Source organism: Dromaius novaehollandiae, chromosome 1, assembly GCF_036370855.1.
Source record: "Dromaius novaehollandiae isolate bDroNov1 chromosome 1, bDroNov1.hap1, whole genome shotgun sequence".
NCBI classification, from domain to species: domain Eukaryota; kingdom Metazoa; phylum Chordata; class Aves; order Casuariiformes; family Dromaiidae; genus Dromaius; species Dromaius novaehollandiae.
Genome location: NC_088098.1, coordinates 151,894,667 through 151,911,388, shown reverse-complemented (window position 1 = coordinate 151,911,388; position 16,722 = coordinate 151,894,667). Strand labels below are relative to the sequence as shown.

The following is a 16,722-nucleotide window of genomic DNA, read 5'->3' as shown; positions in this document are numbered from 1 at the left end:
ACGGGCGGGGGCTGCGGCCCCCCCCGACACGCACACGCAGTCCCGGGGGACGCACACTTTCCTCCCGCTTTCAACTTGTGCAGCGCGGCCTCCCGCACCCGGTCGGCCCGGGGATGATGCAGCGCGGCCCCCACCCCCGCCCGCCCGGGGGGAGGCACCGCGCTGCCCCCAGCCCCGCCGCGGCGCCCCCCGCCCCCTCCCGCGGCAGCGCCCGCCCCCTCCAGCCCGGGGCCGCCCCCGCCGCCGCTGCCCTTCCGCGAACAAGGAGCCGGGGCAGGCGGCGCGGCGCGGCGCGGCCCCGGGGCAGCCCCAGCATGCCCGCTCCGCCGCGGCCGTGCCGGCGGCTCCCCTGCGTGCAGCGGCGGCGGCCAGCGCGGCCTCCCGCCGCGGCGCTGTAGCGCGAGGTAACGGCGCCGCGCGGCGCGCCCATCCCCGTGCCGGCAGGGGCCGCGGCGGCGGCGCGGCATCGCGGGGGGCGGCTCCCGGCGGGGGGGGCGGCGCCGTGGCAGCCCGCGGCGCTCCCGCGAGGCGCAGCCGGCGGGGCCCGGGGCGTCCCCCGTCCCCCACCCCGCGCGCAGCCCCCGCTGCGCTGCGCTGCGCTTGGCGGCGCCGCCACGATGCGAGGGCGGAGGCGAGTCCCGCGGAGGCGCGAGGCGGCCGCCCCTGCGCTGCGCGCCCGCCGCCGCCCCGGGGGCGCGGGCCGCGGGCAGCCCTGAGCGGTAGGTAGGCGCCCCCCCGCCCCGGGCAGAAAGTGCGGTTTTGGCGGGGAGGGGTCGGTTTTCTGCTCCGCAGCGTTTGCCGGAACGAAAATGCTGTACGCGAAGCCGTGTAGCGGCTCCTCGGCTTTACAGCTTTCAGGCGGCGAGTGTACAGCGTGTGCTTTTAGCAGGGCTCGCCTGCTCGGGGAGCTTGGGTAGATATGCTTAGGGAAGCGGTGCTTTCCAGGAATTTAAATGAGACTTTTCTCTTTTCTCTTCTCTCTCTCTCTCTCTCTCTCTCTCTCTCTCTCTCTCTCTCTCCCCCCCCCCCCTTTTTTTTTTCCTTCGTGGTTGCCTTTCAAGGCTTTTTCTATCAGTTCTATATTTGCTTTTGCCGGCTGCACTTATAAATAGTTAGGCAGCCGTATAGCCTACAGAAATCGATGTTCTCAAAGAAAGGAGGGTCTCCGCAAATTTACCTCGGCTATGCGATGTGGAGCACTTTGCGGGCTGCTCGTGTTTTATTGGGAACGTTATCTTCTGTGACATTCAACAGCCGTTTCAAGTTTATTCCGTCATGTTTTTGTGTTTCAGTTGGCATTAGAAAAAAAATCTGATTATGTTACTCATTCGAGCAATTTACTTGGTAACTGTTGGAATAAGATTTAGTCATTTCATTTTTTCATGTGGAAAGAAGCGTTAAGTAGTAGGCTGAAGGCAATACCAAACCTCAAGGTTAAAGTTTTATGATTTTCTTTTTTCAGTCTGATCTTCCCTTTTCAGTCTTGTAAACTTTCTGAACTTTAACCCTTTGCAATGAAAATTTCCAGGCTTGGTGTCTGCATCCAGGTAATTTTAGTGTATATATTTGTTTTGGAAAACTCTTGCAAAAGTAATTTGACTTGTTTTGATAATGTGCAGCTTTTGGGTGGGGGGAAAGAATGACAGTTTTCTCTATTTAAAAATGAAGCTCTTGCAGGTGTTTTTTAACAGGTTTTTTTTTATTATTTCAAATTCGAAATATGGTTTAGAGTTATTCCTCTTTCAGAAGTTTTTTTTCTCATTGAGACATCATTTGACCAGAAATCTTATGCCAGTTACATATGTTCTGGTTTTGTGTGCATCTTGCTAAGACCAAAAGTTGCACTGTTAGCCAAAGATGTGCTATTTGTTCCTGAATGAGAAGCTGTGATGAAAAGTGTACTCGGGAGAGTCTGCAGGTGAGGTCTTGTCTGCTTATTCACATGCAAGGGTATTAGGCACTGGTTTTGCAGCTGACAACAAAGGGTGTCCTGGCAGACATGAAAGTGCTGGGTGTGAGATCTTGTAAGTGAGGACTGCTGGGCACTTTGAAATACTTGTAGGAAGAAGTCTTCTGTGATGGTGTTTAGGACCTCCCCAATTCCTGATGTGATAGTAAGCAAACCCTTTTTCTTCTGTGGTTCATCTGGGCAGAGGACAGGATTTCCCAGCATTGTCCAGACAGAACATTCATAGTTGGAGGATGTATGTAAAGCACTAGAGGTTTGTTGCAAAGTTGCAGACTTCTGCATCAGTATTTTGTGATGTGTCTTCTACAGAGGAAAGGAAAAGAACAGCCAAGCAACTAGGTAAAGTATTACAAAAACTTGATAAAATGAGCTAAAGGATGTTGGGGTTGCATATATAAGCATCCCAGTAGGAAGATATTAAGGATAAAGTTGCGTGTTACCTTAACTCTGTCCTTCGCTGAAATCTGAGAGATGATTGTCTTTTATGAGTTCTTACATTAAACATAGGGCTGTGCATAAATTAAATCTGAATATACCATGCTGATTTAGAATTATTTTCTATTTGGCTTTCTTATTTTTATTCCTATGGAATTTAATCTTTTTTTTTTGATTTCAGATTAATAAAATTAAGCAAGATAAAACCATAGCATGATCTTGATAGCATCGTGAATTGATGCTGTATATATTAGTTACTGCATGTACTAGTGCAGCAGGCTGGATTTTACTTCAGTTGCTGGAATATTACTTGCCTGACCAGAAATTATATGTAAATCTCTCAGCTATAATTTTCAGACTGTGTTTTGGGCACTTCTCTGTAGACCACCAGCCAATTGCTTAGCACACACAGAGAACTATTTGGGCATATGGTGTTGGTTCATTTTCCCTGTATTTAGCTACTAATGGTTTTAAAAGAAGCCAAAATATATTAAATACCAGTCTAATGTTAATTATCTTGATAGGAAGTCGCTGTAAATGCTATTAAAATTGGAGGTGTATACCATGCTATGTAAGCAGTGCGCAGGCAAATCCAGGAAAAGGTTCATTGAGAGATACATTGAGATCTGTGAAGATCTGCTGAGATGCCGTTGCTGCTGCAAAAAATGTGAGCACTTCTATGACACAATAAATTTGGAACAAAGGCAGAAGGACATGATTCAAGGAATGCAAAGTCTGGCTTTGCTGCTGCTTTCATAATGCAGGAATCATTTTTGTTGAGTAAGACTGTTGGGTTCCTCTGAGTAAAGGTTTTAGCCCTTACAGAGCTCTTCCTGACACTGAACAGTATCCCTTTCCTGTGTTTGAAGTGTATTGGAAAGACTGGCTAATAACATTCATACTGATGAATGAAAATGGAACTTACAACATGAGATACTATTCTTTAAATTATTTCCCTTGTTGTTAGTTATTGCAAAGTACTAGAGTGCCACAACTTGAATATAATTAATGTAGTAAATGGTTTATTAGGCACCATCTGACCTTTTGTCTTGTTTAATTATAGAAGCTTAGTGCAGTGATCTGTGTACAGTATTTGGCAAAAATAATTGCTTTCAGACTTTTATCTGACCACTGTTATTTTTGGAGTGGCTGTGCACATGGCTTTTTCCTCAACTTTGTACCTTTTAGGCTCTGATTAGTGGCTGTCATGCCACTACATTTCACAATTTACATAACTCAAAAATAGTTGCTTTGCGATTTTATTGGTAGTAATTCAAAGCAACTGTTGCACATGCCATTATATACCATATGTCTTGATCTTCCTTAAAATTCTTTAATTGATGTTTAGGTATCAATAAAACCATGGCACAAATGGGAAAGTTGCAACTATTTTTCTTCTGAAAGTTTTGGAAGTTTTTGACAGTCACCGACATTAAAGAGAGTATTTCTTCCAGTGATGTTGTGTGTCTTCAAAATGATTTTAAGAATGTAAAAGGGGCAGCATAGGGTGAAGTCTGTGCCATAAGGTGTTTACAATAAAGGGTTTAGATACAGCAAACACTTCTTCATGTGCTTAATTACATATATAAATTCCATAATGGATGCCATCTCCCTCTACCAGAGCGCATGCTGTCGCCTTTAGGATATAAGAAGATTGTATGAAACACTGAATACAATTACCATATGATATCTGAGAATAACATGAGAAACCTGATATTTATTATGAAACTTGTGAGCATTTTGTATTCTGAGTCCAGTGTTGAAAATGTGCAACTGTAGCAAACCGATTTTCTTGATCAGTAACATTCTTGAGAAAAACAATTTTGAAAGGATTCGTTTTTATTTGGTCTGAAAAATTACACAGGTTTTAAACAGTGCGTGAATAGCTGGCCTGGAGCCTAAAGCGTGCCAAAATTACCGTTTGTTGTATTCATTTTTTAAAGATTGACTATTTCCAGACAGATTAACGCTTTAAGAGTTAAATGTCAGGGAGCTGTTGTCAGTGTTCTTGATGGGGGTCCTTGACCTTGGACCTTGCTCTTAACAGATGTGCTGACAGAGCCCGTTTGTTTACCGGCCTTCAAAGCCCCATGCGACACCAGTCCCTTTGGAGAGGCCAGATCTTCCATGCTGCTGAAGACTGCTAAAAATTCAGTGGGAGCTGAGGGCATGCAGCAGATCTGGCTTCTAGGATGCGCCGGCCTTTCTCGCTGTTACCTTTTGTTGAAGATGCGACCCTACGGTTGTCCATATGTAGGGTTACACTGTGCTCTCTGGAAGGTTGCACTTCATAAATCTAAATGTAAATGAAAAGTAAATGTTACTCGTTGCATAGCTCTGCAGTTGTCATCATCGCAGAATTCACTGCACTTCTTGTACAGTCCACTGTTTTTTTTATATTAAAGTGTATAAATACTATGCTAGATTAAGGTAGTTTATAGCTAGGGTTGTGAAGTGACCGCAGGTGCTTTCTGAAGACCGAGCACAATACCAGTTGAACCAAATGGCTGTTAACTGCGGAAGGGAGTTTGTCCTTCCCTTGTGATGCATATCTGTCTTTGTGGAAGATGTTTGACTCACAAAATGTAGAGGACTTACTGAAATGTGATTTGTTCTGCAACTTTGCGAATCCATTGTGTTGCTGATGGAGCCAAAGGTGCAGAGGATGTAAAATTTGATGAGGGATCTTTACCGGTTCCTCAGTTTAAAGTAGTTCTGCTAGACGAAGTTGTATATTTAATTCTGGTACTGAAGTTGCCCTTCAGTTCATCATTGGAAGAACTGCTTTTGGCCTGGTCACTGCTGTACCTGTCCATCAGTAAATGCTCTGATCCTGTATGAAATAACAAGCATATAGTCTCTTCCGCCCATGATGTCCTCTTTGAAGGACAGGGACGAAAGTCTACACCTTTTGTGTATAAAAATATAATGGTGTTCTCTACAGTGATGGTCCAAAATGCCCTCACTCTTCAGATATTTGCATAACCATGGAGTGCAGAACTTGACATGCTTTAATGAGTAAACAAGCATCCACACTAGACTTACTTTATAAAAAATATAAGAGTAGTTCTTATATAAGAAGGTGCTAGTGCAAAATAGTGCTTCAACACAATGAATTGCAAATCTCAAACATTTTATAAATATTTTATAATTCACAATGCAGAGCCAGAGCTGCTTGGCTTTGGGCTGGTAACAGGATACCAGGTCTTTCACCCTTGTGCTGCCTCTGTGAATCCAGGTCAGTAACAAGTGAAAGCTGTTACCATCTGATGGCTGCCTAGTCACCTGTGAAATGTGATTTCTAATAGACAAGTTTCCAGACCACAGAAGCAGCCATTGCAATTAGATAAGCAAAACCGGCACCCTTGTAGAAAGACTCGCTAGAACGTCTAAGAACCACATCACGCTTCCTCTTAGTCTAAAACTGATCCTGCCAGGTAGATATTTCCAAACACTTATGGTGTAGGGTGGCATGATTAATCATACTGCATCTGCTCATGGAAAAAGAGTGCATTTCACTGTCAGAATTGTTGACCTGTCTCTTCTATAAATGCTCCCTCTGTAAAAGCAGAAAGAAGTAGGATGCACAGCAACTTCTTTGAGGCCCTATCTCCATCTAGAGATGTCCACAAAATGTTCAAAGGCTTCATTGGGTTTAGGCTTTCGTCCTATGGAAATATTATAGAGGGCACAGTCTGTCTCCCAGTAAAGCTACTCATGTCCAGCTTGATAACAGTAACCAACAAATTGGCTGAAAAGTTGGTGATTAATTTTAACAGAAGAGTTTTCTCTGAATGCAAGCTCACACGTGCAAGTTATAACAATAAGCCTGTAATAAAATTATTTTTTTCTTTGTTTAAACTTCACACATGTTGATGACTGATTATTTCTTTTGATGTCTTAAAACATCTATACTTTAAGAGGAGTGTCACTGGGGAAAACAAACAAGTGTTCTTTCTCCCCCAGAATACCCTGAATCCCAACCAAATGTTCAAAATGTTTTTTCAAGAAGGTAAGGATTATTTAGCATGCTGTATCATAGAGTTTGGAAGGCCTCTAGTGTCTTCAGTGAGCTATGGCCCTGATCCTGAGTTCCCTAAAATGAGTTAAAAGTCTCCCACTGATTGCAAGTAGGCTTTGGATCTAGACCTGTGTGATTCTTAGTTTGTATTCCAACTGCCAGCTTTGTTCAACAGGAGACAATAAACTTGGGTGGTAGGAAACAAACCTCTTAGAAAACATACGTGAGTTAGGTCACATTTTGCTGTACTGAAGAAGCTGGTTTTAAAAGAAAGCCTGCTTGGGCTAAATATATCGTAAGTCATTATAGAAGAAGTGTTAGGAATAAGAACAGCACAGGAATATTTGGAAGTAAACAGTGTACACTATGTGATTTTTCTATAAGTGGTGATACTAGCATAGAAGTTGCATTATAACTGCACAGACAGAAAGTGTTATTTCTTCTTAAAAATACAGATGTGGTTCATAGCAAAATCAAGTAGTGACATGTTTTAGACATTTAACTTAGATATAATATAGTACATGGATGCAAGGCCATGTTCTAACTACCTTGACTCCATGCACAGACTTTTCATTAGCACAGCTGAAGGGCACAGAATACCAAGAGTGGTTTTACATTGATGAATTTGCATGACTGTAGCTGTGTGCTGTTGACATTTTCTTTATAATACTCCACTTTTTTTCAGAAGCTTATAACTCTTAAAAGACTTAAAAGGTCTACTTAGTGGAAGGAAAAGTTTTACTAAATAAAAGAATAATTGCTTTGACAAAATGGAGAATAATGTGGCTTTAACAAAGAGAACTCTCTCTTCTTTCCTTTTTTTTTTGTTTTTTCTTTTTTTTTTCTTAATCCATAACTCTCAGTAGCCTTAGATTTAAAACTGATGTTTAGAAAACTGGAAGTCCCCTAAAAAATTATTTCTTTCATTATCTTGACAAACCTTGAAAAGTAGTTTCTGTGCCTGCACAATGATTATGTTTCAGAAACGGTTCTTCGGGATTTTATTATGTGCTGAAACATATGTTTATAAAAAAAGACTATTACCTGGTGAAAAAAGTGTCTTATAATAATAAACCTGTCGATGAGCCATATGCTGCCATCAGTATGTTTGAAAAAATAAATTCTTATACAAGTGCTAAGTAAGTTTACAGCCTAAGTGTTAAGTTAGGGTCAGACTGTGACTGGCCCTCTGTGGATTGATAGGGGGGAGGGAAGTGCATGCAGATCCTCCTCATGCTCTTTTCATCAGTTCACACAGCAGCCTGTGGAGTGGGCTGGGTACAGCTGTATAGCATGCCTTCTCATGGTGGCAATGGCGGCTATTCTCGAGCCGTGGCAGGAGCGCCGCTAGATATGTGTGTAGATTTGTGCCAGTTCAGCACAGGGCTGTGGCTTTTTTTTAATAAAACCTGACTGAGCTTTGCATGGTCTCCTGAGAAAAGCAAAACTTGCAGGTAAATTATCTGCATTTAAAAGGTGACAGAACAGATATATAGAGTTGGCGCAAATAAAAAAGCGACAATAAATACACAATTGGCCAAGAAATGTGGAAAAACTTCAGTTCTTCCCATCTACTGGGTAAATCATTTATATTCTATGGATTTTTTTGTGTTCATAGCATAACTTTAGTTTTTAAATGTAGGGGAGAAGATGATTGCAAAGTCTTTTGTTCTTGAATAGTAAAAGTAAGATGCAGTAGGTCAAAGAGTGTGTCATTCTTAAAAGGCACTTCTGTGCAGGATCAATGTTTGGTGAATGTAGACACTTTCAAGCCTATTCTGCTTTTGATGCACTCACATAACTCCTGTGAATGGGAGTCACGCATGTGTGCATCTCAAAAAGAACAGGTCTCTTTGTAACTGAGGCACTTTCCTTGTAGAAAAATACTTCACTGAGAAGTGTTTTTAATGTCCTCATGTTTTCCACCACCGATCAGCTGTGCACTGTATATTTTTGTGGCAACTCAGCAGGTGATAGTCATTGTCAAAGGAAATAATAAAGACTAAGAATTGTTTAAAGTAGGTGACCATGCTGAAGGTGGTGTCAGGAGTTCCATGAGGCTTGCCATAGTATCTGTTATCAAAATCAAGATTGTAGACAGAGCAGTCCCCACAAGGAGCAAATTCCTCACTCAGAAGCTTTCCAGGGTTCATGAAAGCTTCTGGTTTGCTCAGGTGGAAATTTTCTCCTTGAGGGCTGAGATCTTCCCCCTGGGTTTTCCTGCCCAGAAGTCTGATGAGGTGTGTTGTGTGTACATGTGCAAGGCTCCGGATCTGGAAGGCAGCCTTCTGTGACAGAGCGGAATGGAGAGGGAATGAGCCTCAGAAGAAGCCCCGAGACCCCAGCAAGGAGGTGTCAGTCGGTATGCCCTCAGTACTGGGGTGCATCGGTAATGTGGGGAGGAGGGGGGGGATTTGGGAGTTATTTGGATGTTCCCTGAGAAACTTTTGGGAGATTGAGAGAATAAGGCCAAGTATGGATTGGAGTAGTAGGTGAACAACAATAAGTTTGAGGAGAGAATTCATTCATGCCTGCTCTGTGTTTAGCTTTCCAAGAAAGGCACTTCAGTATTGGCGAGGCTTGTAAGCACCCTGGGAACGTTTCTCTTCAACTTGGGGAAAGGTGGCTTCCCTGTGGAGACTGTAAAGTCCAGCCAAGTTCTTTCACCCTGTTGGACCTGAAAGAAGAGTTCGGCTTCGGTTCTGCCTCCTGAGCAGGACTGATGAGGTGATGAAGTAGCCTGTAGTGGGCCAGACTGGCTTGCCAGTGGTATATGTAAGCCAACATGTGGTGTTAACAACTGCAGTGCTCAGGATTTTCACAAACCCACATTTAATAATAAAATAGCCTGCAACTAGTCAAAGGCACCAGTAGTAGCCAAGCAAACTTGGAATGTCTAAGCCACCCATTTTTAAGTTAGGATGAGCCAAAAAAATTAGGAAGCAGTCCAAGAAATGAAGAACACCTCACTTTTCTGGAACTCTCATATCTCCAAGATGCCTTGGCCAATCTACCTCAAACTTTCCAGAGAAGCTTTCCTTGGCATAAGATCATGACTGTGAAATTTCATGTGACTGGGTTGTAGTTTGTTGGAGTTACGAAGATTAGAACTGGAGTTTGTTATAAAAAGCTAATCTTTCCATTAGAAATATTTCTGCATAGTTGGCATTCATTCCATCTTAATTGTTGATTGCTATTTCTTGTTCAGGCTGAGTATATTTTTGCTATTCAGTTTAGATGAATTTGCTTTTTGAAAAAAAGTTAGATACAGATATGTGTAGCTTGGAGTCAAATTGTGCATGGCTGTGTACAGGTGTATGTAGTGAGACAGAAGCATTAGCTCCATGTCCGTGGGATTGGTAGTCACAATTAAGAGTCCTGTCCCCATCTGACCATCACTTCAGAGCTTTCTAGAGCATCTGATTTGAAAGCTGTTTAATAGCACTTCTCCCTATCTGCTTGGCAGAAGGGAGCCTCTATGTTGGCCTAGTTATACTCTCTCCTCCAGGCAGAAAATGTTCCTGGTTGATTGCCTTCTTCTCCTGCAGGGTTTACCCAGGGGCAACTCCTCCTGCTTTGGAAAGCCGTGAAGGTAGCAATAGCCGAAGGTTGGCAGCAATGTTCTGTTTGTGTGCTCTTGAGCTGTTCTTCATTGTGTCTAAACATCCTTAGCCTGAGATGCTTAGCTGCCAAAGTTGCAAAATTTCAGAGAAAAATAAGAAAATCGAGAGCAAAAAAAGCTGCATCTAAATTGGTGGGTCCAGTAGTGGTTCTTATTTCTTGAGTTAGGGGCACATTTGGCACTTGTGGTTCAGTGACTGAGGGAGACCTGGTTATGAATCAGCCCTTTCCTGCACTCCCTGTGCATTGGTTTCTGGACGATGTGGAAACTAAGACGTGCCATTGCAGATACTTGCATTGTTAGATGGAGCCAAAAGAATGCTAATGAGAAAAGGTCTTTAAAGACACTATATTTAAAGACACTGAATTAATTTGACCAAGTCCCTTTACAGACAGAGGGGGAAGGGCTAAACAGATGTCAGGCTGGAATGAGCCCTCACCCTGAGGCAGGAGTTGAGTGCTTTTGAAGTTGATGCTTGATTGTATTTTTCTTTCCCTGGTTAGAGTCTAAAAGTGCCAAGAGAAACTGAGCAGAAGTCAGGAGGTGCTGCTTCTGGAGGAGACAAGATGCTGTTGATCGTTGTTTGGTGGGACTTGGCCTCTGTTTCAGGCCGGAGCTCCCAGTGCCTGCAGAGTTCTGCATTTCATGAGGCCAGGAGGTCCTCTACTGCTGACATCTCCCTTGGTATGTGCTGGGCTCAGTCACTGTGCTGTTTGCCATTTGTACTGGTGCTGATATGTGTACCAGAGAGGGGTTACTGTGTCTTTCCTAACATGCCCCGGGACAAACATACAGTTGTCCATTAAGATATAGTAGATTATCATGGGTTAATCCCTGAAAAAGGGTGTCTGCATAAAATACCTATGAGCAAGTTTTCTATTTGCTCAGGCTTTTTATTATTAGAAGCACTGAAAAGACCAACAGAGCCAGCTAAAAATCAATCTGCCACTGTACAGACAGCCAATGAAAAGAATGCAGGGTGGGTGTAATGTGATCACAGCTACTTAAACCAGTGATCAGATATACTGCTACATTCTGCAAAAGCTGCAAGCAATAGAGAAACCCTGCTGGAAACTCCTGGACCACGGAATTAAAATAATTAAGCCTTGCAGTTACTGGAATATACGTTGCTCTTGCAAGGTCGTCATGAGATAAATAGAGGCACAGCTTGAGCATATTGTATACATGGAACTTTGCTTTTGTAGTGTGTGACAGACAGGTTCTTATTTTTAAAAAATAATAACTAGCTGTGATTCAGAGTGCCCTGAGGATCCTTCAGCTGACTGATATCACCAAAACCATAGCCATCAAAGAGAAAATGTGAAGCAAGATGAATGGGTATGAGCATATTCTTCTGATAGCTGAGCTAGCTCAAGCATCACTGTACAGGACTGTAGTGCTCCACACGGAGACTCCTGAATGATTTCTTCAGTAAGCAGGGCCACAAAGGCAGAGTTCACCTCAATGAATTTTTATCCTCTTGGCATTTCTAGAAATAGTGTGTCTGCATTCTTTTCAGACTGCAGAATGGCAAAGCTTTGAGTTACTGCTAGTGCTACTCCATCCGGTGTTTGCAGATCAAAGTTTCCAAGGAGGCTCATAAACTCATTGCACAAGCTGAGAGAAGGGATAGAAAACTGCATAGCCTGTAATACTGCAATATTATAGTATTGTTTACTGCTGCAGTAACCCCTGCTGTGTTTGGAAGGTCTCAGGCATATCAGTACCATGTCTAATCAGTGAAGCAGCCAATAGTAATTCATAGCCTTGACTGCTGAGCAATTTAGCATGGCTAGGATAGACATCTGATCCAGACTTAAAGCCAGCAAGAAGCTCAAGAAAGTGTGGTCCACTTCCTATGATTTCTGTCTGATAGATCCACTTCTACCCTGTTTCTGAATTTGCTTGTTTATTTCCTAAAGAACAGTTGAAAGGTGTGACCTTTCAAGTAGTTAAAATACCACCATTAAATCTGATACTGTTTCCTTATCTGCTGACATTTATTTAACATCATTTATGTAAATGAGGCAGGAGCATTAAAAGCTGGGCAGTGATGCAGCCGTACAAAGACAGCAAAGCTGTTAGGTGGACACTAAAAGAGTTTCAAATCTCAGAACTATATTACCAGTGCAGAATGGACCCCGTAAGTATCCGTGATAGAGAATGAAGTCTTTCTTACCCTACCACTAGGTTAAAGTCAGTCTCTGTCCTCAGGACCCTCTGTATATCTGGTTTTTTTCCCCCTTAATTGTTTGGGATCAGCTATAAAGCAGAAGTGTGGCCAGTAATAGCTGAGGGAGCAACAAGAGGGTTGTTCACTACCCTATGTCCAAGTTTCCCCCAAAGTAATATGTGGTGATACATCAGTACCATCATGGCTTTGGGATATAAACTGAGATTGATTTTTTTTTCATTCAGATTTGCTAAACTGAACAGAATTATATTTTTCTTCTTTGAAATAGAATACTTTTCTAACCAAAACATTCCCCTTGCTTTCCATCCATCCGAGGTGAGTTTACAGAAGAAAATTGCAAGTGCCATGGATGAGAAGTACTCATGAAGATGTCAATGTGACTTGGAAACTGGCATGTTGAACAAAAATTTCATCAGGATAAAGACAGATTGGGTCAAGACTTGCAGCAACAGTGACTGGTTCATAGATCCTTGAGATAGATCAGGTTAGGAATGCTGCTTCTCATGAGGTTTTGGGAATCAAGGGGTAGTTATATTGAAAAGGTGATGCTGGAGAAGGCACACAACTTCAGTCTGGAGCAAGTCACCTGTCATGACCAAAATGCTGAAGAAATTGTAGCCATACAGAGAGTTCATAGAGTACATAAAGAGAGAGAGAGAGAGAGAGAGAGAGAGAGAGAGAGAGAGTGTGTGTGTGTGTGTGTGTGTGTGTGTGTGTGTGTGTGTGTAAAAATATTAAGAATGTTACATCTACCAAAAAAGAGAGTGCTTTTAGAAAGAGGGTATCATGTACTAACAGTCCATATTTTCCCTGATCCTTTGATGTCTAAGCGAAGCAAAATTTATTTTAAACTAAAGATGCCAATGTGCCTGTTTCTTACAACAGTGTGCTTGGCAGAAAAGTGATATATTAGAATTCACATAAACTTGGATTCTGTGACTCCTGGAAAGGAAATTGTATATGTTACCTGCTGACAAAAATGGTGTCTCCTCTACAGCATGCCCTTGGGCATGTTCTGTTTAAGTGGCTTGAAAATATGCAATTATTCTTCATGTGCTTGTCCATATTCTGTATCCTTATGGAGACAGTGACATTTTTAGTATCTGCAGACTGGAGTATTGCTTTTGCCATAGCTTTTAATTTTTTTAGTAAATGGAGATAACCATTGAACAGAAATCATGGACTAACAATGGCATGAAAGATTTAACAGACACAAGTTGCTACCTGCATGTGATGATAAAGTTAGGAAATACTTTCAAAATATCAGGCTTTCTATTTTCTTGATCTTATCCATACGAGTTCTTTTCCTTTAATTTCTCTTCACTAATACCATAAAACTGTGTAAGTCTGCTCATTCTCTCATCAAAAATAATTCAGACCTGAGGGACACTTGTAATTTGGAAGTAATTAGTAAATAAGTCAGATAAATACTATCCATTGAGAATTATGAAAGCATGTTGGACAGGATTCATAAACAGCTGTACCAAATTCTAACATTTAAAACTTAAAAAATTCCAGCAGTTAGTACGGTAAGTCCATTTCATCATAAATTAGTTCACTGTTAATAATTTCTGCTGCTTTCTGAGCAATCTGAACAGATCTTGCAGTTTCAAAAAGTGGTTAGAGTAGTAAGAAGGAGAAATTCTGTAAAACAGCATCATCTTTACACTAAATTGTGACTGTATCCAGCTACCTGGTTTGTTATATGAACTTGGGGTGTGCGTTGGCAGCCAGTACTTACATGCAAATGAAAATGTAGTCAGTATAGTTGTGTGCAGACCTGGCCCTCTGATGTGAAGGTGATTACTTTCCCCTCCTCAACTACCTTTAAATAATATTTCTTTTGGTTCTTATGGGGTACAACACTTTATTATGTGCGATTGCTTGTACACTTACTTAAGAAAAGCAGAATGGTGCTTATTTTGTTATGCTGATTTTAAAAAGCTAACTTGTGGGACTACTGTTTTAGTTCACAGAATCAGCCTCTTTAAGAGGGAAAACAACATCTGACATATAAGGCGTGTTCGAATAAATGTAGTAAGTAGACCCATCTACCATGTGGTTCTTTTCCTTAAATCATTTAAAAATCTTTGTATTCCTCCATTTAAATATCACTTCAGGACTGTAAGATACTGCAGAAGTCTATTGTAGCAACACAGAGATGGGGTTGTATGAACACGTAGGACGATGCTATTCTTTCCTGGGAAACATGCAGTTTGATAATGTGTTTCTCGTGATCTACTAAGATCTATTTGAGGTAATATTGGGTTTCATATTTTGGGGTTCAGTGATTTTTGTGTCTTACAATTCACTATATTTACTAGTAGAACTATGAAATTGTGCAATGCATAGATAATTAAAATAAAATACAAGTTACGATGTTTTAAGGAAATACCCTGTTCCTATATAGAGTTCCTTTTGCTTTGTTGGATTGGTGCATTACTTAATCGGTTCACCGGATTGGATTTGGTGGTTGGTAGGTTTCCTACTAATGAATATGAATTACCAACACTCAGCTGTACTACTGTTCCTTCTCATGTAGTAGAGAATCACAAGAAATTATTCTTTTACCTCATTTCCTGAACCACTGTAGACCAGACCGTTGCACAACAGAATGTTTTGTATAGATTATTAAAAAAGTCTGAGAAGTCAGGAGTAGATTGAAGACAGCTGAAGACCAGAATGAGAGTCTCATAACTGCTTGACATCATTTATGATTGCTGCCAGTGTGTCTTTTTCCACTTTCATACCCATATTTAGCATGAACTTCAATGCATTTCTTTTCAATAGTTTAAAAATTCGAGGAAAGTAGGAAAATTTTGCTCCTCTCGCAGTCATCTTGTGTAGTATATCTCATACCTGCTATAGTAGATTTAACTGTAAAACATCTCTGTGAGCTTATGTTGACTAAAAATGTAGATGCACTTTGAGAAATAAAAGCAACAATCATCAAAATGTTATAAACATTAGCATTAGCTTTTAGTTCAGACTGAATGTTAGTTCATTTATTTTTTGTCTGAACAGGATTGAAGCAAGACTAAAAGCCATCAACATAGTATGTTTGACAGGATTGGGTGTTGCTAAGGAATCAATCTATGTTAAAACAAAGATTTCTTTTTTAGAACACTTTTTGTGGTGGCCAAGAAAACCTGCTTATTGTGATTGATATAGGGCAATGAATTGCCTTCATTTTATTACTTGCTCTGCGCCTTTAGCATTTAAAGGCTGCGGCCATGGATTGGGGTTCTATTGTGCTGGGCAAGGGCGAAAAGCACATAAAAGTTTGTCTCCATCCTTACGAACTTTTTTTCCTCGATTCTGCAAACAGTTGACTTCAGTGCCTCCACTGTTGCCGATAGCCGAAGCGGCAGATGGTGAAAGGGAGAGGAGCGCGCATTTTCCCCAGCATTGCCTGGGAAAGCTGTGAACCTCAAGAGAAGCAAGCCTGGATCCAAAGAGGCTCCACGAGGAGAGCGAGCAGGCAGATGTGCTTGGACAGCATGGGCAGACCCTGGCTGCAGCCAGCCGGGAGCCTGTTCCCGTGGGGACTTGGTCACCTGGCTGCTGCAAGGGGGAGCAGAGGGAGACAGAAAGAGGATTTTGGATGTGTCTGACATCTTCCTGAGAGGGCAACGAGGCACCATGCTGGGAAAGAGGTTGCACTTTATCTGCGCCTGGAGGAAGCTGCTTCTCCTTGTGGAGCTTTTCCCAGCATGTCCCCGTCTGCCCTCCTCCCTGCTAGGACCGGTAGCCGCTTCTCTGCTCTTCCCTTCCTCTTCTCCTGAGGAGAATTGCGTTCTCCTAAGGAGAGCGTGCAAAAGATAGGCAGGGCTTTTTGCATATTTTGACTACTTAAAAGCAATGTAAAAGAGGAGTGCTTTTTAATGAAATCAGCGGCATTTCAAAGAACTGCCTGTTGGCTGGAAACCAAAAAAGACATAGCAAGCATTTGAAATACTAACAAATATTTGTATGGAAATGTTGCGAGTTTCACCTGCTGAAGAACTGAAGTAAAGGAATATATTATATTCCTGTATACTGATTCACTTCAGACTTCAAAGTCAGTATTTAAATGGAGACTTTTTCCTTTAGAGTAAAGGCATCTCAACAACCTCTGCCAAGTGTCTTCCTAAGCAGTGTATTTACTCTTTCAGATTCATCTGTAGTAGCCTGTAGATCTAAAAATACATGGTTTTATGTTCCGGTGTCTGTTATGATGGTGTAAATTAGCAGTGAGTGGTAATTCCTCAGATATATCCAGCTACTATGAGATCGGAATCCCATCTTTTCGAATTTGAAAACTAAAACAAGCAGTGCCACTAATCTTGCATACCAGCCAGCCCTGTCTTGTTTCTCAGTTATCTCAGGTTTTCACTACTGCAGTAGTGTCAGAGCTTTCAGAGATCCTAACTTTTTTCCGCTGCCTTCCACCTTGTAAAGTCACGTGTACTTCTAGGGAGTGAATGGCAAGTGCTGGAAGG

General features: G+C 41.9%; 1 protein-coding gene across 19 annotated transcripts in view; it reads left to right on the top strand.

The window, feature by feature from the left end:
• Window positions 1–222: 222 nt before the first annotated feature.
• The window catches only part of ST6GAL2 (ST6 beta-galactoside alpha-2,6-sialyltransferase 2), a 55,462-nt gene continuing 38,962 nt past the window's right edge, over window positions 223–16,722 (top strand). For 3 of the 19 annotated variants that reach the window (XM_064503157.1, XM_064503069.1, XM_064503137.1), the window contains exons 1-2: window positions 223–404; window positions 10,551–10,731. In XM_064503157.1, coding sequence (XP_064359227.1) covers window positions 10,693–10,731 — 39 coding nt within the window. In that variant the 5' untranslated portion in view covers window positions 223–404; window positions 10,551–10,692. Of the gene's footprint in view, window positions 405–462; window positions 724–796; window positions 914–1,117; window positions 1,548–1,815; window positions 2,309–10,550; window positions 10,732–12,509; window positions 12,726–16,722 lie in introns of those variants that run through there. The other 16 variants (XM_064503189.1, XM_064503107.1, XM_064503166.1 and 13 more) reach the window with 13 other exon arrangements.